Genomic DNA, 26,083 nt, shown 5'->3' with positions numbered 1-26,083 from the left:
CCACAAAACACACAGACAGACACATTGTTTCTGTATGAAAAATAGATATAGTAAACAATATCGTTAAGCAAGCTAGCAGTATAAATAGCGTCTTTTGTGTTCATTTGGGTTATCACAGAACACAGGGACGAATCCTCTCTCTCTCACACTCACAGACAGACAGACAGACTGGTTCTGATAGGAAGGAGCTTCAGTGTTGTCTAGTGACTTTCATGTACAGTAAATGTTACCGGTGACAGTTTCATTTTGATTAGTATGCAAAGAAGACGCGGTTATAGTTTGACGTTGTGGGAAATATGATTATTCACTTTCTAGTGGTTAGATGAGAGCATCGACACCGCTCTCATGTTTGCCCGTTAAATTACAAGCTACGGCCAACTGATGGTTAGCTTAACATAAAGACTGGAAACAAGGGGAAACAGCTAGCCTGGCTGTGTCAAACGGTAATAAAATCCACCAACCAGCACCTCTAAAGCTCACTAATTAACACGTTATATCATGTTTGTTTTCTAATTACTACGAGGACACCATGTTTGGTAACCGCTATCAAAATCAAGTATGTGACAAAGTGTGATTAAAAAGCGGCTAGCTGAAATTGCTAATCAGGTCACAGAATTCGGTGTAACACCGGGCCAGTTGCCAAGCAACCAGCACAGACCCCTGTGAGTTACTGCTCTGTAAAACGGCAAATTGTCCGTTTTACAACCCCGTTTTTTTTGGGGTTGAAGCAAACAACATATAACATGTTAATTGGCGAGCTTTAGAGTAATTTTATTACCGGGCAGAGCCAGGCCAGCTCGCCGTTTCCCCCTGTTTCCAGTCTTCATGCTAAGCTAATAGCCATTGGCTGGCTGTAGCGTCATGGAAAGACATGGGAGTGGTATCAAATCTCTCCGCCATAAAGCGTATTCCCCCAAAATGTCAAAACTATTGTTTTAAATATTAGGAAAAAAAGATAATTTCAAAGACGTACTGTGATAATGACTCAAGGTTAAAACAATTATCCAGTACAAGATCTGAGATGACACTGCACTGCTGACAACAGTGGAAATTAAATTCAAATACAATGCACTACATTAGAGATATGATACTACTACATCACTGAGCTTTATGACATCGGCCATTTACACTCGCTCAACACTCACTGATGGCTTGTTTCACATCTCAGGGCCACGGGTCATCCATGTAAACGGAAGAAAGAAGAATATTGTGGCCCACAAGTTTCATATTACAGTAAACTACTTTGTTCATCACTCAAACGTCCTATAACAGACCATCACATTCAGCCTCTTTCTCACACACTCACACCAAAGGGTAATAAAATGCATCTTGCCTTGAGCACAAACACTGTTGTGCAATAATGCTTCTGAGTATTCGCTGTACCATCAGTTACACACACACACCTCTTTAGTACGACTGTTTTACAATATCAGTACAATATAGATAAAATCGATACATGAGAATTGTACCACACAGGCATCTATCTACAGTACCATGTCTGTAGAGCCTCCATTACTGCTAGTGCATTCTGGGAGATGCAGTCTGTAATGAGTCTTTTTTCTTTTTTTTGGCTGATTCGCTGCAGGAACAGTATTAGGCCTCTCCAGGTGATGTAGTGTTCTCTAACACAGTCCTCTCCTACTCGCTCCTCTGGCATAGTAGCATATGTATTTATATATATGACAAGTGTATAAGACTTTTTGACTTCAGTTTATAAAAATAAACAGGCTCAGGGAATGGAGAGGGAGGGTCTCTGCTCTGTCTGCGCACAGACTTGGTGAGACTTTCTGGGAGTGTTGCATTTTAAAAATCAGATTTTTTTTCTTGCTCTCTCTACGGTTTAAGGCAGTCCAGTGGAAGCTGAATGAGGTGACATCTTTGTGACCTCTGCAGCCCCCGTGTGTACAAGGAATCATGGGTACTGAGAGAGTATTTCTCTCAAAGTCACCCTCCCTCTGTGGCCCAAATCTCATGCTCTTCTTCTTCTTCTTCTGCGGGTAATGATATCACTCCCTCTTTGAGTCAGTTTCCTGTGTTAAGGAGTGAGCCTCATGGTCACTCTCTGTCTTGTCGAGGTGCGTAAAAATCCTGCTGAACTTGCGCAGCTGCTCACTGGCTGTTAGGCTCTCCTCCTGCAAGCGCTGGTTATTCTCTCTCAGGTTGGCCATCTCTGCCAGCAGAACGACTTTGTCCTGCTTCTCCTGGTGGTAGAGACACAGAGAAATGATGACTTTACAGTTGGACAATGGATAGAACTTTTCACTGTTATCAAAAAATTGTTTGACATTTTGGGAAATTTTGTAACTTGATACCACTCTCACATCTGTCCGCTAAACATGAAGCTACAGCCAGTCAGTTAGCTTAGCTTAGCATACAGACTCATAACGGGGGGAAACAGCTAGCCTGGCTCTGTTCAATGGTAACAAAAATCTGCCTACAAGTAGCATGTAACCCCTCGTTACCCTCAGTTTTAAACAAATAAGATTTAAATTTTTGGTTAGAGCGCTTTAAAGGTGCTGGGAGGCAAATCTTGTTAGGAGTAGCTTGAATGCACACATTTACACAAGCAAAAAGCTGATTTATTACAGTGTGAGACAGTAAAAGTGTCAAAAAAAAATCAGACAGTGGGCTTCCTAGTGGGCGCATGCAACATTACTATCATGTTCTGGGTACAGATTTGGCCCGGGACTTTCTACTTTTAACTGTTTAATAAAGGCAAAAGATTCTCACTCTCTCCAGATCAGTGTTGAGCTGTTTTAACATCACTTCCAGGTGGTAGAGCCGACCAGACAAATCGTTGGGCACCTCGTCGCTGTAAACACACACGCAGCACACATTACATTGCATAGAGACAAATACACACCCACAGGTGGTGCAGGTGGTTAGGCAGGACAGGTTTTACTGGTGTTTGCGCATGCGCATTAATTCCTGTGTAACCGTTTGACCTGAAGCTTTTCAGTTTCATAAATATACTACTCTTGCTGCTCACTGGTAGAAAAATAAACACCCTTTCTGACAGAAACTGGTACTGCAACTCAAACAACCAACTGTTTACTCCAGTGAGAATACAGAGAAGTAAACAACCTGGCAGTAATGGAAATTACCACAAGGAGGCAGTAGTGACAAAGTTATAACAAAACATGAATATCTAGAGGAGTTGTATTCCTGCACTACTTTACGTCTGTGTGACAGTGAGGCTGACATACCCGCTGAAGGTTGGTGTGGTCCGAGGTGTCTGAGGAGTGTGAAACTGAACTGGACTGACGACTGGTCTCATGTCTAGACCTCCAACCTGCGGCTCAGTCAGTGAGAAGAGGGAAACTGCTCTTTGTGCTGCAACAGAGACACATAATCGTACTTTCTAAAAACTGCATGAATGAGTCTTTTTACTCAAGTGTCCCTTGGGGATACATGGCACAATCACACCTCAGCACAGGAGGACTCTGACAGCGGGTGAGGCCGTGGATCAAGTGTTGGCTTGAGTCTAGTGTGTTTGACTGTGCCATGATAGTCTTTGTGGTTGTAGAGGACACAAGGGACAGGAAGGAGATCCAAGGAAAAAAACAGAGGCTGGGAAGCAGAGCAGGTGATCGGGTACGAGGTGTAGATGAACGCACTCTCTTTCCCAGGAGTGTCGTGTGACAGAAGAGAGCCGAGACAAGGTGAAACCGGTCAACCCCCAATATCCAGACAATATGTCTCACATCCGCTAGACATTTAAGATTTAACGCTGGTTAATTTGTTTTTTAATCTTACAAATTCACCGTTACAACAGAGCAGGTATATTAATAAATAATAAGGTTACAGTAAGCAGTTGTGTGATTCAACAGAAAACGCCACAAAACCCCACACATTACATGCAGAACACTGAGCCTAAGTTGAACAAACCTAATCTTGAAGTGTCTCCGTCCTCACCTTCGTAGGCTTTAGCAGCGTTGACCAGGCTGGACCACTCCAGTCCACAGGCTGTGTCAGGAAGAGGCATCAGTCCGGGATCAAGCCTCCTCAGGGGGGGAACTTTGTCTCTAACTTCTGTGAGAGACAGCTCCGAGGCAGACAGAGGCACTGATGGACAGGAGAGGACAACAACTGCAGTGAGTAAACAAATCTCTGCAGGAAACAATGGCATCTACATACTACAAGGTTGCAGAAGTTATAACTGTGAACATAACAATCCTAACAGGACTGCTTTCACCACTCAACTGCTTGGATCCCCACAGAATGAAACTTGGCAGCTGATAAACTCAGCAGTGAACATTCAACACTGTTTTCATGAGTTTTGTCCACCTGAAAACAAAAGGACAACAGTTGGTTTGGTTCAAACTCACCCTTCTTGTTCTGCATGTGGTTGGAGGAGACAGCGTGTCTGCGCGTGGGCAGCGTGCAGGTGAACAGCACGTCAGTAGGAGTCGTCTGGTTCTCAGAGTTGGCATAGCTGGCCTCTCTGCGCCCGCTGCACAGGGACTCGTCTGAGAAGGTGCGCTGCAAGGTTCGTCTGGGAGACTAAAGGAAGGAAAGTGACAGAGATCAGAACTGTGTGTGCACGCTCATCAAAGTAAGACTGTTGACCTGATGTAATGGTCTGCAAGTGTAAGTGTGTTCCTCACTGGATCTCTCTGTGGCGTCTCTCCCGGGTTGTCCATGATAATCAATTTCTTCAGGTCGTCCTCAATGGTGCTTTTGTACGTCCGGCGTGGAGAACGCAGGTCCCTCAGTGACGCTCGGAGCCGAGGTTGTCCAAACACGTTCTTTGAGTTCGTATCCACCTGCCTGGAGATACAAGACATGACATGAGTACCAAAAACACATAAGATAGCATGCATTTTCTTAATCATGTCTTTTTCCTGTGTCTTTCCACATTGACCCAAACCATTTACACCTCCAGCCCATTTACAGGTCAGTGTTTTAGTAGCTTGAGGCTCGTCCAAAAGAGCAAATCACGAGATAAATCTCAGGGGTCCAGAGATAATTAACTCTGCTGCTCAGAGTTATGCTTATTATTTCATATTTCCTCTAATCTTTAGTTGGGAGAAGCAAGATCGTTGCTCAGAGGTGGAGACCAAAAAGTAGTGTAGGGTCAGAAACAACCCCCATGTCATTAGTGAGGACAATGATTCTAAATCAAAGCTTATCATTTGAAGCTCTCAGTCACTGGCGTACTTCTTGCTGTTGCTGCTGTCGGAGCTGGATATCGTGGTTGCGTTTGAAGGTGAAGGGCTGGTGTCTTCAGTCTGCCAAGCCGTTTGTCTGCTCTTCCCATAGAAGGCCTTGGGGGCAGAGCTAGACAGCGGGATGGAGCTTAACTGGGCTGAAGTGGGTGTTGTTGTAGCGGCTCGAACAGGCCGGGCTTTCTCAGCTGTCGGAGTCTTGTAACCCTGCGGTGTGTAGGCCCTGAGAGGATGGACAAGACACACAGATACGTGATTAATGCATTCAACGTGAAAGACTGCCTTCTTGAACGCAGTTAGCCGCAGGAAGCTATGTTTGGATTTCACTTCAAAGGGAGAGTTAGTTTTTAGAAGATTCTCAGAGGCGGCAACTATGGTATAATGAGTTCACTCAATACATGTCAGAGGATAGGCAATGTCTGCTGGTCTAACCTCCTTTTCATGGGAAAAGATTAATATTTATAGTCATATTATCTCAACAGACATGTCACAGATAGCTTGTGACGCACCACGATGCAAGGTACATTAATTTAAACATAAGACATTTAGATCACAGGGAGGAGCGCGCAGATAAAATCATATTCTCCAACAGAACAAAAGATTTCTGTGCTCAAACACTGCACGTTACATATATGGTTTAATTATTATACCCTTTGCAAGATCATTCAAATATTTAATGTCACAAAAAGACCTACTAGCAATGACTTATAGCATTTTGACATAGGGAAATATGCAAGAATCCCCCTTGAATGTGTTAATTAGTAATATTTGTTACTATGAACAGAGCCAAGCTACCCGTTTCCCCTGTTTCCAGTCTTTATGCTAAGCTAACCACCTGCTGGCTGTCGCTTCATATTTACCGGACGTAAATGTAAATTGACTTTCTTCTACTGCTCTTTGTATGTGTTGTCTTTCCACATGAGCAGAATTTATTCTTGTAGCATACATCTTCCTTTCCTCCTCTTCATTGATCAGACAATGAAGATAGAGTATGCAATTAAAGTCCAGGTAGTATTGTCAGCAACAGCAGCAGCAGCAGATGCTATGCTACTGCCATGCTGATACAATGCCATTGACAGCAAAAGGTAAACAGCAGAAGAGTTATGAACTACAACTACCATCATCTATCATGCAACGTGAAATGTCCTTTATCCAACAAACCAATTCTTCACCACTGAAAAACAAACTAACAATATCTATTAAAACATCCAAATTATTCAACTGACCCTTTTATCATTTAGAAAGAACATATTGTAATCCTCTAACCAAAACAAATCGTACAACACTATCTGTCAAACTGATTGCACAATACCTGCGATGAATCATCTGTGTTCTGAAGCCTTCTGCTTTAATTTCATGTCTGTATTATGTCGATGGTCCAACACATCCCAGACTGCAACATCAGAGTCTATGGCTCTCAGGGTTTAAACACAGATTGATTTAATCCAGCAGAGAGTGGTCGAACCCTGTGTATGTTTGTGCGTTTAGATGATGTGGGGAGGGCAGTGACAAGTCCACCAGCAGAGGAGATCATGATGATCTGTATGTTTCACAAGGATTAGGCTGCTTTAATCCTTAATGTACCCTTTAAAAGATACTTTTTCATGTATGATACTATTGTTGCAAAAGGATCTGTGGTGCACTGCTGCTGCTTGGTGCATCATTCACTAAAGATTCCTAAAAACTTGTTAGAATTTTATTTAGTTATTACCAAGTACATTAAGCTAAGCAGCATAAAACTGCAAGATTTATGATATGCGCTGGCATATCATTCACTGAGGTTAATGTTAGTTAATATAAGCTTCATAAAATGTGCCATAAAAGATGCATCTCATCAGTGAGCCAGCCTCTTACCTGGGTTTGAAAGCATCCATTTTATCAGCACTGGAGCCAGGAGGCGGGAATGTCCTCGTCCGGTACCCTTTGTTCTGATTGGCTGCTGCCGGTATGATGGGCGAAGACTCTCGTCTCCTTGCTTCTCCCCCGCCACCGCTCCTTCCCACGGACAGCTCCTGGATGCCACCGTAGGTCGCAAAGCAGTGCACGGGCTTGTGGGACTGGCTGTTGGACACGTTTCCGTGACGAGTGTTGTTGTAGTGGGTCGAGGCGTCGATGCCGCTGTCGTTAGACCCCCCCTTGTTGAGAAGATCGGGGTCGGGGTCAGCTGGGTCGCCGAGGCAACCCCCGCCTCCTCGCTCTCCTCCAGCTCCTCCGTCGAACCAGCGCTCGTCGCTGTGGCTGCTGGAGGCGTTGCTGGACAGAGTGTTACTGCTGGAGTGGCTGGAGTACTGAGTCTCGCCCTGCAGAGGACAAGAGGGCAACATTCAGACTCAGGGAGGCGACCAGGCAAAGAAGGTAAAGGTGAACAAGTGAGACGGGGTGATGACGAGCCTGACCTTCGAGTGTCTGTTTGGAGAGTCTTTCCCCGGGATATCCTGTCTAGTCAGTCTCCTCTGCCCCCCTCCACCACCTGGCCCCCGAGACAACGATGCTGGGACGTGCCAGAGGGGTTCTAGACAGAAAACACACACAGACACTTGCAGGATTAAAACAAATTACTCTGAACCTCCATGGTTGGCAAAGAGGATTAAATACTTATAGCACATTTCAACACTGACCTCCTAGCCACCCACCCACCAACGCACTAAATCACACTCAGCTATCTCTACTCTACTGTGCAACACACACACACTTTGAATCAAGAGAGAAACCATGAATGTAGTTAAAGACAATAACTTACAACCTGCAATAAATTAGTGTTTGGCCACATATCATATAAGAGTGGCGAACATGTTGGCAAACAGTTACACATCCAGCAGATACAGAGCAACATTATCATTCATTTGGCCACCTGATGAATGTAAGTTCAATATTCACTCTCTTTTAGGCCTCTACCAACTCCTGAGCGAAATATCTGGCTCTTTATCCCCTTTCACATACAAGTAGTCACGTGATCGATTGTTAATATAAGAATACTGTAAATGTTTTGAAGGTGACGTACCCGTCTTGCAACGCTCCATGGTGCTCTCCTGACTGGTGAAGCCTGAGGAAGACTCTCCACTGGAGGTGATGTCCACACTGAGGTGGGGCTCATAGGGTAGCAGGGGGCGTTGTCCTGTTCCATATCTACACAGGGGGGGTATTTGATTAATAAACACATTCATGCCACAGTCAGTTGTATATGAAATAACACAGAGAGCATTAAGTTAACTCTACAATAAATCTCTTTTTAGTTTGGATTTGACTGAGCAGAGGAGAATTTCAGTTTCTATTTTGCATCCTGATGGCGGTTGAATAAAAAGACATTCATCTGGTTGAGTGAGATGTTATCAACCTCCACACTGTGAGGAAGAGCCACCCACACAACAGATCCTTCCTCTGGGAGACAGTGTGTTCATACACGTCTAACTGCAGACCTGAACGCGCCACATTATTCTTATGAACAGATATAATCCACCTCCAGCACACAAAACAGTTGTTATGAGTAACATTGGACATGTTTAATCAAGATGGAGATCAAATGAGTGACGAGGAGAGCGCGGAGAACAAAAGACTACACACACACCTGTCAGGTGAAGGTTTGTAGCGTACGAAGGGGCCTGGTGTGATTCCAGGTGGCCCCATTGTGGAGAGGCCGACCAGGCCTGAGGAGGGTGAGGAGAAGCTGGCTGAGGGGTTTCTGTAGGGCAGCACTCTGTCGCCTCCTGCAGGAGACAGACTGTAGTGGTTCTCAGGGTAGCTCACTGGCCTGGAGGACACACAAAAAGGCTGATGGTTAACAGAGAGAAAAACAAACAAGAAATCATTTACCTATATCAAGTGAGAAACACGCTGCAAAACAAGTGATTCAGTTAGAAACTGCCAGGATTCGATTGCAGTTATTACATTTGGGAGTGGGCAGTGTGACACTCCAGTGACACGTGTGGTTAGCAACTGAGAACAAAAATACAATCCCTCCTTCAGAAGGCTATCCTAAACAAAGCATTACACTTATAACATACTTAGCTTTGACAAATTTAAATCACTGAACAAATCAGTAATATGGGTGGTGATTCTGACATCTGGAACCAGATAATGCTACAGGACAAGATTGTGATATACGGGAAAAAAAACATTTGTTTATTGTCCGATTTTGAGTGAATCAAACACCGTCTATCACAGTACAACAAAAGATTTGAGTTCTTGTTTAAACATTATGTACTTCAATCTTTGTACTTTCATCTGCTTTATTGTCATTTATTCATATAATGTATCATTTAAAAAAAAAAAAAGATATACCTTTATATTTTATGACGGTCTACTGCCTTATTGTATAAAAAGAGATTTCAAATAATATTATCAGCTGTAGTATCTGTGACAGGTAAATTCTATTTGCAGAAATGGTCTCATTGCTAATATTGGTGCTATAAATAACCCAACTGGGTCTCTTCTGTAATCTAATGTGACTGAATCCAGCACAGCAGCTCTGAGTCTCACCTCTTAGAGTTGAGGTGCTGCGGCTCCCTGTAGGGAACAGGCATCAGAGTCTTGTGTGAGCGGGGCAGTGGAGGAGGTGGGGGACCCATGGGGGCCCAGCGCTGTGGGTTGGGGGCACTGTGGAGCCCTGGAGGAATGGGTGGGCTGTCCCATCGCCACGTCGGGCGAGGGGAGGGTCGGTAGCCTGCAGCCAGAGGCTCAGATTCTGGCTTCTGCTCCATGGTCTTCATCTCATACTCTTCTGTGCAGCCCCTGATGAGACAGAGGGAGAAAGTTATAGTTAGTAAGAAGAGGGCAGAAATAGGCAAATATTACCTCCCAGCTGGAGGGCTGGGTGGTCCTAAAGGCCTCTAGCCTGATACTCGGCACATATCTTTTACACACCATCATTATTTCATTCACACCGCTTATTACAGGAGGGCAGGAGGCATCAAATATGCATGGAGAATGTATTCAAGACGAGACAAACGCTGAGAGGAAGAGAGAGAAGGAGATGAGAGACGATGCCGGTGGAGAAATGGTGTCAAAGTGAAGAGTTAAAGTGAAATTCATAGTGAGGTGAAACAAGGCAGCAGTGGGATAAAAAAAGAACTTAAAGAGAAACAAACACAACACAGCAGAGACTGAAGTAAGATGAAGAGATGTGTCTCTTAAAGGGCCCGTTCACCCAAATTAGGGCTGCAAGTAACGACTATTTTCATTTTAAATGAATCTGCAGAATGTTTTTTTTGATTAATTGATTGATCGTTTGGACCAAGGTGACGTCTTTAAAAGTGTTGTTTTGTCTGACCAACAGTCCAAAACCAAAAGACATTAATTTACTGTCATAGAAGACAAGTAAGTATCCATGAACTAATCTAGTTTTTGGCATTTTGGCTGAAAATGGACTTAAACAACTAATTGATTATCAAAATTTGTCTATTGATCGACTAATTGTTTCAGCTTTAACCAACAACAACAACAAACAAGAAAAGGGACTATTTCTTTATCAGAAAATAGATCCAATTAAAACTGTACACAGTGAGCAGTTGGGACTATTCTGAATAACTGACATTATTTAAGGATACATTGCTGTAAAAATAACATAATTAATATATAAAACTATCTGCATGGATAAATACCAGTAGTAGCAGGGTAGGCAGCATTTCTTTAGTGTTTAACCTGGATTAATCCTAGAGCCTGGTCACACTGAGCCCTCTATCTACTCTGCTACTATGTAAACATCATCAAATGAAAGCTGTGGACAGAACACACACACACACACACACACACACACACACGCACGCACACACGCACACACACAGAAGAGAAAAGAAAAGAAATGACACTGTATTTAACAAAAGCATGCACAATCACACTATTTAGAAATGCTAATCAATGAACATGAACACAACGTGTGGTCTACCAATCCAATCAATATCCGTACAGTGACATAGTAGTAGTACATGCTCTGACCTCGTACTTGTACACACACACACACACACACACACACACACACACACACACACACACACACACACACGAAGCGAGTACAAACCTTAGAGTCTACATACAGTAAGTTGACAGGCAGTGTTTCTTCCATCACACTGGCTGATGTGACACAGCTGGAGCTCCCCAACACACACACACACGCACACACAGTCAAACACACTCCAACATCACACGTTTTCGCCGCTGTATCCGTCCATCTTTGCATGTGCTCGACGGAGCCAGAACAGCAAGGACAAACACTTCCAACTCTCGTCTCTCTCGTTCTCTTTCTTTCTCTCTTCCACCCACTTCTCTCACACTCGGTGGTGTTGAAACACGTCCTCCTCACCGAGCGTGCCTCTCCAACTCAATACACTCAACCCTGCCTTTCTCTCCCTCCCTCTTTTCCATCCTTTTCACTCGCACGGGGCATGCATTTTTAATTAATCACTTCCACTCATTTATTTATTTATTTTTTATGGTCTCCTTTTTTTTTTTTTCCCTGCAGATTTTCAGGCCTTAATCTCGTGCAATCTGCTTGCCTGGCACACAAACGAGTCAGAGAGAGAGAGAGAGAGAGAGAGAGGGCGGGCGGGGGGGTGAAATACAAGACTCTAATTATCAGCTGCTACTTGAGAGAGAGAGTGTGTGTGTTTGTGCATGTGTGTGCGTGTCAAAGGGATTTAACTCTGTGTAATTAAACTGCCTCCGACATTAAAGAATTCTAACCACTGTGCGATCACACAGCCAGCCACGATTACTGTATTTAGGAGCCCTGGTTCTCAGTCTGTGGCTATTTCTTCACCTCCATAACCATTCTGTAACACCACATCAGCATCTCATAAGGCCTCGTTATTCCGCTCTTTGTCAAGGCCGGGTGTGCAGATGAAAGGTTGGAAAAGGATGACGGCGGGGGGTGGGGGGATGGATTGTGGGAGGAGAGGAAACAAGACGCTGGTAAGCTGAACAAGATGACTAGATATGAAGGAGAGAGGAACAAAGAAAGGCGGATTTCGTCAATTCACGTTGAACAAATGCGTCTTTCTTTTTGTCTCCAAACCTCATTTCGCCCATTTCCTCTTGAACCACACATCGTTCTTTCTCTCTGTTCGCTCGCTTCCTCTTTTCACACACTCCCACACAAAAATCCTCTCAGAACATTGGAGTCTAGCCACTATCTCACCCATGCTTTTGTGTGTTTGTGTGAAGAGCGTCCCTGTGCTCACTCTAGCTCACTCTTGTCCTTCCACTACTGCTTGCTATCACTCAGTGCTCGACTCTTCCTATGATGTCACCCCAACATCTGTATTCACCACAACTGTTTAAAAATGAATCACTGTCATTAGTTTAGCTTCAAAGAAATACAACATGCATGACTTTAAACACACCTGCGAGGCCCCCCCTCTTCGTATGGAGGAATGATGACCACTTTGACTGTGACCGACGTCCTCAGCAGGTCGATCATCTGCTCGTGAGTCAGCGTCACCGCGGCCACCTTGCAGATCTCCACCAACCGGCTGCCCTGTCTCAGTCCCGCCTGCCAGGCAAAGCCATATTCCTCCACCTGCACGAGAAACCCACAAAAAAAAGTCTTTGAACGAGCCAGTGATGTACAGCCAAGAAATCTTCATAGATGAGTATTTCAGTATGAGATCTGGTGTGGCAGATGGTCATCTGACGGTACCTCAGCCACAGTGCCGTCCAGGCGAACATGGAAGCCCAGTTGTCCCAGTCCATTTCTTCTCAGAGTCATATCCACCGTCTCACATCCCACTGTCAACGACTGGCAAGGAGAGGACATGATTAGAATTACAGTATTATCATGTTCTTATGTGTGTACTAAAATTGTCTCAAGGTATCTTCCAAAACAAGGGGGACAACACAAAACAGCCTGAAAGGCAAAAAGGGAGGTTCATTACCTGCAGAATTAAATTTGAAGACCGTTTAATAGTGAAATCCATCAATAATATCATCACTATGCACACAAAGTACCAGGCGACATCACCTGAAACTATTTCAACCAGCACTATGGAAACGTTATCAATCTCTATGCATGTATTTGGTATTTTTAGAAAGATTAAAGATTTTCTAAATATTTTGTTTTCTGTTGGATTAACGCAAAGCTCGCTGGAGTCCAGGAAATCTCCATTTCCCAGCATTTAATTCATCAACTTTTCCAGGGATTATCACAATATGAAATGCCTCTCATCAGCCAGAGCACAACTTCACTGAAAAACTGAGTTATATGGTCGCATAGAGTACCTTCACGCTATATAATATTTGTGTTCATATATTAATATGAATCTAATTGGCCTGGAATATAGTTTTAAAAGGTTATTAGCTTTGTTTACTTATGTGCATAATTACATTATACATTGTCCAGGGCCTTTCAAAAAATACTGTCTTCACAGTTGCTCCTGTTAGTTGTCCTGTAGTTGTTTATGAATGTAAAAAGAGTCTTGAATTTCCAGGTTTTCTTGGGAAAGGAAATCCCCTGAGCTTAATGCCTCAAAGCAGATATAACAGAACACAGGAGTAACACCAATTTTGAAGCTAAAACTGTAATAAATCACATATTAACAAATCACAGAGACTTGACTTGACTTGACTATACTTGAAGTATAATTAAGGTCTTTAAGTGGTCTGAAGACATGTTTTCAGTGTGGGCCTAAAATTCACATTGTGATTTCCAACATTTTAGGCAGTGAACATTTGTCAGGCCTCAAAAGATACGCACAGTGCATTTTGGTGAGAAACATGTAAATATAACTTCTGCTATGGTCAAGCTATGTGCCCATGTACATGTTTTGCTCTGATAGTCACTATCCCTCTACACTGGAACTTGAACAAGCTCTAAACTCTCACCTTCAATCTCTGCACCACTTCCCTGATGTCCTGTGCACAGCCCTCCGGTACCCGCACTGCAATGTGGTCTCCTCTGCCATAGAAGATCTTCAGCGCCAGGCGCTCCGGTGTCCAGCCGATCACGTCCGCACAGAAACAGTTAAACACCACCTCTTTGGTGGAACAGTCTGTCAGGAGGATGTATTCAGCTGACAAACCCAAGGCACAGGGGAGCTCCGTCCCTCCTCCACTGAAGTCCTGGGCTTGAACCCTCCAGGCGATGGCCCCCGCAGCTCCCAGCTCTGCTCCCTCCCTCGCCTTGGAGCGCTCGCGTTTTTTGGACGCGAGGGAGATGAGGTTGTTAAGCTTGCCGGCTGTGTCGAGGGGTGTGCTCGTGACGTAGTTCTCAGCCAGGTCACGCAGGTACTCCTGCCGCGTTCGTGTCGCCATGGTGTGGAACTTCTCGGACTTGTGCGCGGCATTTTCTGCATTGATAACTTTGGCTAGAAGGAAGTTACGAAAGGTTTCTGGGTCCCGGAAGGTGACACCGCTGGGGATGGGCGGGCCGAAGGGAGGCACATCCTTCATTCTTGTCACAGCAACACTGAAGGAAAAGACGAGACAGGCAGGATTTGGAGTGTGAGAAACTTTAATTTGTATCATGTTTGTGTGTAAATGAACATGTGCTTGTTCTGTTCTCAACATTTACCTGTAACAGGTGCTTTCAGAACAGGGGTTGTGCACACGGACGATAACAAAGACGTGCTGGAAGTGTGAGCGGATATTCTGAGGGGTGAAAGGCAACGCTCCCGGCTCCTGAAAGATTATGGTGACAATGTCGTTCCCTATGTGCCTTTTTCTCAGGAGCTGAGGAAGAGGAGAGGAGAGGAGAGAGGAGAAGAGATAAAAAAATTGACAAATAAAAAAATGAGCCAACATAACTGGCATTGACACACTGACTCAGTCAACGATAGACAAGGGAAATGTGAGATTGAGACGCTCACTACTAGACACCAAACAACAGCACTTTATGTAATTTGTTTTTCGGATTCTGTGTGGGCTATTTGTGTCTGTGTGCTGGTTTGTCCGTCTATCTGTGTTCGTGTAGGAGACGTCCAGGCTGTGTCTGTGGTGCGGTGCTTGCCAATCCTCTCTTCTTCTGCAGAGGGAAGTGTGAAGTACCAATTATGTAATCCATCCCACTGTTTGGCCACAGATGCACACATTCTCCAGCATGGAGCCGCAGGAGCATCCTTCACTCCTACTAAGACTGCAGTTTTGAAAATTTGGATTATTGAGCTTGATGTAGTGTTTACAAACACTAACTATAAATGTTAGAATTGATCATTTGGAGAAAAGAAGTTTGTTTTATTTTACATTTTATCAACATATTGTTTTCTATTTATCTATATACTGCTGTTGCACAATTCAACAGTTATCTACTGAACATTTCACCATGGGTCACATAGGATGACTGTGCAGGCCTAGCTTGTGTTCTCCTTTTCCTCTCTCCTGAATGTCAGAGCCTTCACACTATCTACATTTCCACTTCCCTCCTGTTCATCCACTGCAGGTTGTTTTTAATGTCAGATGCTGCCACCTAGAGGTTCATTTGAGCAAGTAGCCCTCCATGCTGCTGCAGTCTCAAAACCTCTGGATGGAGTTATTGTGCCATATTATAAAATCACACTTTCTGATTTTAAGAGCTGATACTAATATGAACTCTTCAAACACACTTTTCATTTTTCTCAATTAAAAAAGGTGTAACCCTCAGATTTCTTGTTTACTCAACATTTACAAGATGTTAAACGAGATGATGTAACTGTCAAAAAAGCTTGTTTACAATAACAAACAATAGATTGGGGTGTAAGATGTACGCTGTGGGTAATAAAAGCATAGTTCTCCAATTCACAACATCAGTTTGATATTTTTTTAATGTTTGAGGAAGAACAAATGACTTCACCACAGCCTGCACTGTTGATGAGCTGACACATCACAAACTGTGTACACTAATCCTGAGCACCCACAGGGCCTGTCTGAGCACATGTGTTCACCCATGTGAGTCTCTCACGCAAACACTTATGCAAACTATTAAAAATACCAACGAGCAAAATGTTATCTTACACACAGGTCACTCGCATGAAGCCCACGCTGCAAACACACAGTGCCCAGGAGAGCGTGTAGGAAGGCAGCTTTATTTCAAGAAGTGAAAAAAAAAACAGGGAGAAAATAAAGAAACTACTCACTACTGAACCCCACCCAGCTCTGATCCAGTTAAAGAATGAGAGGCAAAAGAAAAAGCCAGTAAGTAAGGGAGAAAAGAAACGCCAAGACAAGGAGAACAAAGACTATAAAAACAAGAAAGGAGGGATAAAAGAGGAAAGAGACTCTAAATGAAGAGGGCGACACAAGTCACGAGTTTCCACTTGATGAATTCTTGCTGTGGTTTACGACTCGAAGCAACCGGCTTTAACTAACAACCACAGACAGACTCTAAAAGGCTTTGGGTGACATGAAAGGACAGTCATGGATGCATTTCTCAGCTGTTGGCACCAAAAACGTGGCCAGAGACACAACACACAGGCCCAGGTGATGGTCCTGGATTTAGGTAGGGGTGCTCATTAGCTCTTACCTGCTGGGGGTTGTTGGGCATGTACGGAAGCATGGTGGACACGTGGAACATGACCTCGTAGCCCTGGTAGGCGGTGTACAGGGAGTGGGTGCCCGTTGAGTCCGCTGGAGAAAGGAGTAGGAGGAGGAGAAGGATATTTTAATTTCACCTACAGATGACACTGTGATCCTGAAATGAGTCCAAACACTTCCTGATTCAAACTGATGTTTTTTCCAACGATCATGAGGACTGTCACTGTGCTTTTGCTGGGGTTATGGCACTAGGCCTGGCTATTATTAAGCACTTTCCAGACATAAAATCACAACAGGTCAACATAAAAAGATCTCACTGCTGTAGAACAGGAGAGGAAATAGTTCTGAAGAGGAAGAGTGTTTTCTGTGCCCTCACCGGGAGCCATTGAAGACTTAACTAATGTGAGTGTGAGGGATACACATGTTTTATCTAAAGCATTCATATATTCATATATTTATAAAGCTAACTGCATGAAGAAAAAGAGAAGGTGGGCTCATTCACATTGTTTCATAAGTTATTTCCTCTACGCACAGGAGATGATAATTAAGTGATACATTTATTACAGTAAACAAGAAGTGCATGTTGAACCTTGTGCTGCTGCCAACACATTTATGGACTGTGGTGCATGTTTGAAAGGGTGAAGACTTACTCTTTGTGTCGAGCTGTGCGGCGTATTTGGTGAATCCCTTAAGAAGCACCTGCTCCCCCAGCAGCTCCAGGAAGGCAGAGAAGGCAGGTGATGCCTCCTCGTTGTTGTACATCTCCTCCTCGGTGCTCTGGCCCGCACGGCACAGCAGAACACCCACCTTGTGCTTCTGACTTAACTACGAGGCAGTGGAGAGATAACATTAACATTACACACACACACACACACACACACACACACACACACACACACACACACACACACACACACACACACACACACACACACACACACACACACACACACACACACACACACACACACAGAGATGAAACACTGAACCTTGTGCTTCTAATGCAACTTACACACAAACCAACACAAACCAACACAAACAAAAACAAGTCCACGGCTAGCAAAACACCTCCGCCTCGCACTTCACCCTCCATTAAATAAAAAGCTGAGATAACATGGCTAAACATTAAAGCTTTTATGGTTACACACTCATGCTCAAACACACCACACCCTGCTTCACTCAGCTTTCACTGCCCTCAGTCCAATTGTACTTTGCACTAACACTAAATCAGTTGTACAGACACTTTTATACACAATATCTGAGCATACTATATGTCACTGTGTTACTTTATCAGTTCATATTTTTTGGGTTGCAGTTAAAATTAGCCAGCCTGATGTCTACTGACAGACTGAGCAGGCACTTGCCAAAGAACAGTTTCAATAGAGGCATCGCTGCTGCTGAATCAACTGTCGAATTTCCAGTTTTATCACACAGGCCCCAAAACGAAATGCAAATACAGACAGACACATAACTCACCCCCTGCTCGTCCAGTTTGAGGAGCTGCTCAGTGACTTTGGGTGTGCTGAGTGCCAGTCTCAAACAGGAGACGTTGAGCTCGGGGACGACCTGCTCCAGGACCTCCTTGAGTGGCAGACCCCGCACCGTGCCGTGCCTCCCCGTAGACGCCACCGCATCCTCTAAGATGGAGCCTCGCAGGGTCACAAGCTAAATGTGAGGAAATAAAATGTGCTGTGAAACTGGAAGCAATGCATATATTATAAAAATAAATACAATTTCATATGATTACCCTTTATTGATCGCTTTAATCAAACCAGGAACTGAAATATTATTACTTTCACTATCACTTTTTACTATTTACTACTATGTTTACCTCTTTACTAACTTGGGGACAGAAGGCTTGCTGACCCTCTATAAGACCAACTCACTAATTAATTGGGGTTATTGACTTTTTGTCACTCTGTCTTCTTCCGTTTCTCTTTAAATTAAGAATATTTGCTTAATTAAACTTCTTTTCTTTATTGGTATGGGTTAAAACCTTTTTTGTGTATAACTGTATTGTATCCTCTCAGTTGTAACAAGCTGTGTTTTCTGTGTTCTACTTGTTAGAATCACAATAAAAATTGTGTCAAAAACAAGAAATCACTCTATTTTGACATATTAGCTAAGAAAAACAAACCAAAAAAAAACAGGTAGGACTGACTGAGACCTAGCCTGGGCAAATAGTAACATTAAGACAGACACAGGAGAACATGCCTAGTAATACTACTGATATTAAGATAATGGTATTGGGAGAGGTCAGAGGTCAGGCTCAGCTACTGTACCACACCTCTGGAAATAGACAGGTGGATGATTAGCTGCCTGGGAACATGAAGTGGGTCCATCAGATGAGGGATGGTCTCACTACTCATAATAGTGCCCTGCTGCCCTGAAGCCACACACACACACACACACAGTGAAAGTGCTCTGTGTGGAGGATTTTAAGTCAAGCAATATTGTGAATTAATATTCTGCTCAGTGTTGTGCTGCCATAGAGTGCTGCTCCCTGGTGAGGGGAAATTGACCTGCTTCACAACAGTGAGACTATAATAACCTCAGATACAGTAGGCTGCTCCTTCTCACCACACACACACACACACACAGCTTCATTAAAGATGCATGGCAGACTCTGGAGCTGGCAGGGGCCGGAGAGACAGCTGAACCTCAGAGACTCGAGGAGAAAGGAAAGCTGATTGACACACAGCTGAAGTTATGGAGCTGTCGTTTCAACTCGTCAGCTTCTGTGCGGCGGCGGCGGAGTGAGCGACTGCGACACGCTGGGCAGGAATGTCAGAGGGCGGTGCGTATAAATGTGTGATGGAGGGAGAAAGAAGAAGTCTCTCCACCTTGCTGTGTCAGCACTGCTGCACAGAATTAAATGACAGACTTTAGGGGGATGGATATTTGAGAGCAGCTGCAGCTCGAGTGGGAGAGAATAAAGTCTGCAATCAATCTCCCTTTTTTTTCTGTGTGGGAACAGTAGGCCTGGGTGTGCTGGCTGTGTCTGCTAGCTGAGCTCTGTGTACTTAGATGGCAGAGAGGCTCCATTGTTGTACCAGAACTAAGGTGATGAGGCCAGGCAGCCATGTAATCCAGCAAAAAACAACACAGCGCCAGCCGCACAGAGGAAGACACATCATGCACACAATGGTCAGAAGCAAGTTTGTCTGAGTGCCTTGACAATCCTACACAGGTGTTGATAAAATATTAAGTAGGTCAATCTAACTATTCAAAGAGACCTCAGACCTCTTTAACACAACCCATGAAAAGTAAAGACAGGCCACTAACACAATATTTGTAAAATGCTGCCTGTGATCAGGTGATCAAGTCATTGATACCAGGGTTTTATAGTTTACTCTGCCAATTATTTTCCAGATTAATCGATTAGTCCTTGTGTCTAAAAAATGCAGATCACAGTTTTCCAGAAAACAAAGGTCACATATTCAAATGTCCAAATGTTTTGTTCAACCATCAGTCCAAAGATATTCAGTTTAATATCTCACAAAACAAAGAAAAGCCTGACATTTGAGAGGCTGGAACAAGTATATATTTGGTATTTTTGCTTAAAAAGTAACTCAAACAATTAATCGATTATCAGAATAGTTGCAAATTAAATGTCAGTCGATAATAAGTTCATATTGATAATACACATCAACCACGAACAAAGTTAAATACAAAGTTTGGTGCTCTGGAAGCAGAATCTATAAAAGTAATTGAACATAAGTGACGTCTTTGAGGGAGACTTCAGAGAATCTTAACTAATTCTCCGTGATCACCAGCCCATTTAATACATTGCGAGTATCTGATCCACCAGAGTGGAAAAGTGGTGGGGTGTGCTCCCTCTGAGAGCAGCTTTGGCCCAAGCAGCCAGTGTTTGGTTTGGCTTTGCTGTGCTGAGACTGGGCAGGTGGAATTTTCCACTGGCAGAGAGGAGAGAGGAGGTGAGGGGGAAGGCGGGAAGGTTAAAATCAGGGCAGAGAGGGTGAGGAGAGTCAGAGGTAGGGATACAAAGGGAGGGCTGGGTAAAATGAAAGTAGGTAAGGAATTAACTTAAGCGTGCACACTCATACTGACTCATCGCTGAGTAATCCCCAGGACAAACGCACACAAACGGTAGATTGTGCATACCTCGCTTGTTCTGACGATGAGGCGGTACTGGTACTGGTCTTTCAGGTCTTTGGTGTCTTCCAGTTTCTCCCTGCGGATGCTCACGGCCACAGCGCCCATCTTATCATCTGTCCCAAAGTAGTTTGAGTGCTCTGGTGAAGGACAGGGAGAGATGATCAATGTTAAAAGTTTTTGTTGTGGAGAAAATGTTCATTCACTCACAAATTAGTCATTAGTCAGTTATCAGTATTTGGGTTTGATAACCAACACTAATAAAGGGAAGAGAGAAAACAGTACATATCAGGAGATAAAGATGAGACAGATAAGAGAAGAGTTTGACAGAGAGAGAGAAGAAGATACCAGGTAATGTATGTGTAGGCCAGGACTAAGACAGTGACATGTTACACAAGGCGTAACCCAGAGAAAATGATAATTGCTACTAAAGAAAGGTGAGAATTAAAGGACTAAATAGTCATGTGGCCACAGAGATGCTGAAAATGTTTGATGTTCACTTCATAGAGGATTTGATAAAATACAATTAATCAATAAGACTATAACAAACAAACATGTCCTCAGTCAAATCCCGATGTTTTAAGTCGCCAATTAACATTCTGTGGCTTGTTAACAGTGTTGACACACAATATATTCATCCATTAAGAGGCTGAGACAAAGTTATCAACACACTTCACAAGCATCTTGCATGTCCTCTTCTAATGCTCCTAAGCTAAGCCGTGGTAATGCCAACGCCACAGGCAGCGTGGGAGTCGAAAGACAAATTCTCCAGACACTCGGGGAGGAATCTCGCTTGACATGAATTCCTCCTCTATCCCCCGTCTGACTGGAATGAACTGGGACGACGTACATGTTAGGAGACTCAGGCCTGCTTAGCTTCCATGCCATGTCCTGTGGTGAAAAAGCTTTTTGACGAGGCTTTCTGACACACACACACACACACACACACACACACACACACACACACACACACACACACACACACACACACACACACACACACACACACACACACACACACACACACACACACACACACACACACACACACACACACACACACACGTTCTGGGGGCCAGCTAAGCTGGAAACGAGTCAGCAGATGAACATATTTTTGGAACGATAACCTTTATCTGTGTAGCTGCAGGCCCATCTCTCTCTCTCTCTGTCTCTCTCTCTCTCACACACACACACACACACACACTTGCATACATGTGCTCCTAACAGCATCTGTCACTAATTAGGGTGCAGCCAGATGATGCTCGCCAAGGGGACGTTTCATCCACATCGTCTGAAGAGGTGATGTTGTGAACGGACATCACACACAACACACATCACACATACACATCATCCCTCCCTGAAGTTAGGTGTTACTTCTGACACTGAAAACCAGATGTAAAACAAAGCTGCACTGGCTGACTATGTTAAGTGGTACTTGCGATGGCGCAGAAAGGCAGGTGGTGTATTATCAGCTCAGAGTTTGCCAACAGTCCAGTGGCAGGTACATGTGTAATAAAAACTCTGGGAGCATTGCCAGCTTGGCCCACTCTGCTCTGCTCAGACCCAGCTGGATATTAACAGCCGCAGGATGACATGTGGGTAATGACACTGGAGAAACTCTGGCTGGACAGACGAGATCGACGCTGTCTAATTCATACAGATAGACAACAGCAAGGGGCCGAAATCAGAGTATAACATGGGATCAGTATGTATATACTGTAGGGCCACAAGCTGCCACTAGTGATTATTTTTATTATCGATTAATCTGCTGATAACTTCTCAGTAACTGTTTAGTCTAAAAATGTCAGAATTGTGAAAAATGCTCATCACTATTTCCCAGAATCCAAGAGTTACATCTTCAGACCAAAAGTGTTTTCATTCATAATGATATTAAAACGGAGAAACACATCTGAGAAGCTAGAAAAAAAGCTGGAATATGACTTAAACAATTACTCAATTGTCAAAATATTGGCCATAAATATTCTGACAAAACGGATTAATCAACTAAATGTTTGGGCACAAGCTGTAACTCAATATTATTTTGATGATGTTGTTTGCAAATGTTTTGATTTTTTATTTGGATTTATAAAATGTCATCATCATCATCATGTCATAATTTCTCAAAGCCCACGGAAACATCTTCATGTTGCTTGTTTAGTCTGATCAACAGTCCAAAACTCTGCATATTATTATTATATATATTTAGTTTATAAAAAAGAGAAAAGCAGAAAATCTTCAATTTTGAGAAGAAGTAACCAGAGACTGAAAGATTAATCTCGAACTGAACCGACTAGTTTATCGATTAGTCAATTGATAATCTGGCTTTAATGGATAGAGGCAGTAGAGATACAGACATCAGAGGCTGCCAGCCAGATTCAAACCAGGGAAGTTGTGGTCTCACAGTGTGCATCTTAACCACGAGGCCAATTCTACTCGGAAAGTCTTCAGCATGAAGCAGAATGTTTCAGCACTAATATACTGTATGAAAAAGGGGAAGAGAAAATATCTGAATGTCTGTATCTTTAACATCCAGATGGCTCATTCATTACTTGTTGCATTAATGCCTTTTTATGTCTTACGTAAAGCCATTTGAGTTGCCTTGTTTCGGAAAGGGTCTGTGCAAATAAACCTGCCATGCCTGCTTGAAGTATGCTCTCATTGTGTACATGAGAATTAACTGGAATAAAAACTGCTTAAGCATCTATTAACGACTTAATGTATGTTGTAATACTGCAAAGCAAAACCATGTATAATCAATTTAATCAATATGTTTGATTGTATATGTCAGTGTTACCTTTCCCATGGAAGAAGTCTCTGTAGTACCTGGCCCCCAGGTCTACATGCTCTATGCTGTACAGTTTCAGTCTGTCCAGTCTTGTAACCTGCTGTTCAATCGGCACTTCCAACACTGAGACGCTGGCGTTACTCCTCCTCAGCCAACCCCTCGCTCCGTCTCCTCCTCCGTCTCCTCCTCGCTCTGCTGACGAGCTGAGGAAGCTGATGTTGCGCTCCCCATGGCCCCCAGTCTCATTGAGGAAGTGGGGGCAGCAGAGGAGCAGTGGGCTCGAGCTGTGGGCTCCAGGAGGCCCTTCCTGGCAGTCCATGCCCAGGGAGGGTGCTGCGGAGCCAGGGTCAAGGCTCAGGGTCAGGTCCTCTATACTTGAGTAAACTGGGTCGTTCACACTGGAAGCCAAGGATCTGGAGACAGACAGGGACACTGAAGCAGCTGATGCCCCTGTGGCGGTGTTCCTCCTCTGGGCGGCATAGCCCCGCTGAGCTGCCGCCTCGTGGAGGTCAAACAGGATGCTCTGAGCATCGAAGTGGACAAAGCTCTTGGGGCACACCCACGGTTTGTAGGAGGCGTCTGCTGAACCCCGGCCTCCCCCGTCCTCACTACTCTCTCCTTTCCCTCCGTCCAGCTCACCACGGCTAGAGCTCCTAAGTTTCCTGAACAGAGAGGAGGTGCCCAGTGACGACTCCGTCCCTCCACTTTTCTTCCTCACTCTCTCAGCTCCGTCCTTCCTTCCTGTCCCTCTGTCGTCCCCACCTGTGGGACCAGGCGAGGGAGCAGAGGGGAGGGGTATGCTTGGCGGTGAGTCTGGAGTGCTCAGCAGCTCCCCGAGGCGTATGGGTGCTGAGCTGCGCTGGTCCGGCCTCTCCTGGTGGAACTGGCTGAGCATGTCGAAGAAGCTCTGGTCAGGAATGCCCTGGATGTCGATGGAGGAGGTGCTGCCATACTCTCTGAACATGTTCCCCATCCCACCGCCTCCACGAACCTCCACCTAGGAGCAGAAAGGGGAGAGATTTTTCAGTTTGTAATGACATATCAGTGGATACAAAACAAGTTTGATTTTAACATTAATGTAGGGGAAAAAAAACACACCTAACCTGTTTGGTAAATTTTAAAGAAACTGGTGCGTTTGCCCGTTAAGTTCGGTTAGTTTAGGCTGGTGTGAAAGCTGTCAGACGAACTCTGAAGCAGTTTGTTTGTGGTGTAAAAGCAAATCAGACCAACCGTTTATATAATAGTATATACGTGACTTTAGCACGAATTCAAAAGCTGAACTACTGTTAACCACAGCATGAACTGCCAAGGAAGCGATCTATATAAGCAATTATAAGCCATTATTTGGTAACACATACTGCATTGTGCATGAGAAAGTGAAAGGTGTTTAAACGAGAGGTTGCGAAACTACCTCACTAACATTAGGGTACAAGACGCCTCTTATTTGTGGTAATTCTACCTGTTTGTCATTATACATAAGATGAGGTCGAGTGGCAGCAACACATGAGGTGCAGTAAAGTGTAGCATGACCTGCTGTCAGTCACTGGAATTTTATTTCCCCACATGGGTCAAAGTAGTACTGATGAAGCAGGATGACATCCAATGAAAGAGCTACCTATCAGTCATTATAGTGTGTAAAGACAAAATGCTACAGAAAGCCAACATCATTTCTTCTTTGAACCAGACCACAGGTGTGACAGCGACTGAAGACTCACCTCATTTTCGTCCTGTTCGCTCAGCGTCACCTCGCTGTTTGAGCGCTGTCTCAGTGGAGGGAACACTCTTAGACTAAAAGGGGAACCTCTTTCAACGCCAAAACCGCCTCCTCTGAACTCTACATCCTTGGACCGCCGTCGTGGCAACCTGGCAACTCCTCCCCGCACCAACCCGATGTCAGATGACAAAACTGATGAGGAATTTAAATTGGAGTAGTCATCTCCATGTCGACTGCTGCCATTTTCAAGCAGCGACTCCCTGGACTGGGCGCGGCGCGGGGGCCATTCTGCAATCCGCGCCCGAACACCCATTTTGGGCACAGAGACGCGTGGTTGGGTGGCCGGGTCTGTGGGGCCAAGAGCCGGGTGGCCATTGGGGGTGTGGCGAAACGGAGTGTGCTGGGGCAACCCTCCTCCTCCATCCAGGAGGTCCGAGGAGGTGCAAGTGACCCCTCTGTCTCTGTAGCTGTTCATGGCACCCCAGGAGAGCTCAGGGCAGGGAGGCAGGGGGCTGGCAACCCATGTCAGGAGGGGTGCTGGGAAAGAGGGAGAGGAGGGGCCCCACACACACTCTGCTGACGGTGCTACGGCCTCCAGCTCCCAAAAACATCGCTTTTAATGGGCAGTGTGGGAAAGACTTCACTGGTCCATTGATGACCAGTTTGAGTCAGGACCGGTCTTCTTCTTCTTCTAGAACTTTTTTCAGTCTAATGCAGATCTGCAAAAACAAAAACGAAGGAAAAAAGTCATTCCAACAAATCAGCATTTCTTAAATCACAGAGCTTGTGTGACCCAAATTTTCTCCACAGGTGTAAAAAAACAACAACTGAGCACTGAATTCAGAAAAGAGCGAGTCACTCAGCTGT

The 26,083-nt window shown here is 44.3% G+C and overlaps 1 protein-coding gene across 1 annotated transcript; it reads right to left on the bottom strand.

Annotated features, from left to right (window-relative positions):
* Nucleotides 1-1,259: 1,259 nt before the first annotated feature.
* Nucleotides 1,260-25,691, bottom strand: sipa1l3 (signal-induced proliferation-associated 1 like 3). The gene is made up of 22 exons (XM_070905368.1): nucleotides 25,218-25,691; nucleotides 23,512-24,499; nucleotides 20,727-20,857; nucleotides 18,078-18,266; nucleotides 17,252-17,426; nucleotides 16,591-16,694; nucleotides 14,668-14,825; nucleotides 13,980-14,562; nucleotides 12,799-12,897; nucleotides 12,503-12,678; nucleotides 9,645-9,896; nucleotides 8,734-8,916; nucleotides 8,170-8,294; nucleotides 7,565-7,680; nucleotides 7,023-7,468; nucleotides 5,161-5,391; nucleotides 4,608-4,770; nucleotides 4,329-4,503; nucleotides 3,916-4,065; nucleotides 3,207-3,333; nucleotides 2,731-2,812; nucleotides 1,260-2,201 (listed from the first exon to the last, which is right to left on the bottom strand). The coding sequence occupies exons 1-22, from the start codon at nucleotides 25,689-25,691 to the stop codon at nucleotides 2,007-2,009; spliced, it is 5,322 nt and encodes a 1,773-aa protein (XP_070761469.1). The 3' UTR covers nucleotides 1,260-2,006.
* Between the last annotated feature and the right edge of the window lie 392 nt (nucleotides 25,692-26,083).

This window comes from Enoplosus armatus, chromosome 5, assembly GCF_043641665.1.
Source record: "Enoplosus armatus isolate fEnoArm2 chromosome 5, fEnoArm2.hap1, whole genome shotgun sequence".
Taxonomy (NCBI): Eukaryota; Metazoa; Chordata; class Actinopteri; order Centrarchiformes; family Enoplosidae; genus Enoplosus; species Enoplosus armatus.
The sequence above is the reverse complement of the archived record's forward strand: the minus strand, read 5'-3'. Positions and strand labels throughout refer to the sequence as shown.

Excerpts from the sequence above, each read along its gene's own strand:
- sipa1l3 (XM_070905368.1), bottom strand. The coding sequence starts at position 25,691 with ATGAACAGCTACAGAGACAGAGGGGTCACTTGCACCTCCTCGGACCTC. Across the intron at positions 18,267-20,726 it reads TCATCGTCAGAACAAGCGAG|CTTGTGACCCTGCGAGGCTC; the intron begins GTATGCACAATC and ends CCTCACATTTAG. Across the intron at positions 14,563-14,667 it reads TCTGAAAGCACCTGTTACAG|TGTTGCTGTGACAAGAATGA; the intron begins GTAAATGTTGAG and ends CTTTTCCTTCAG.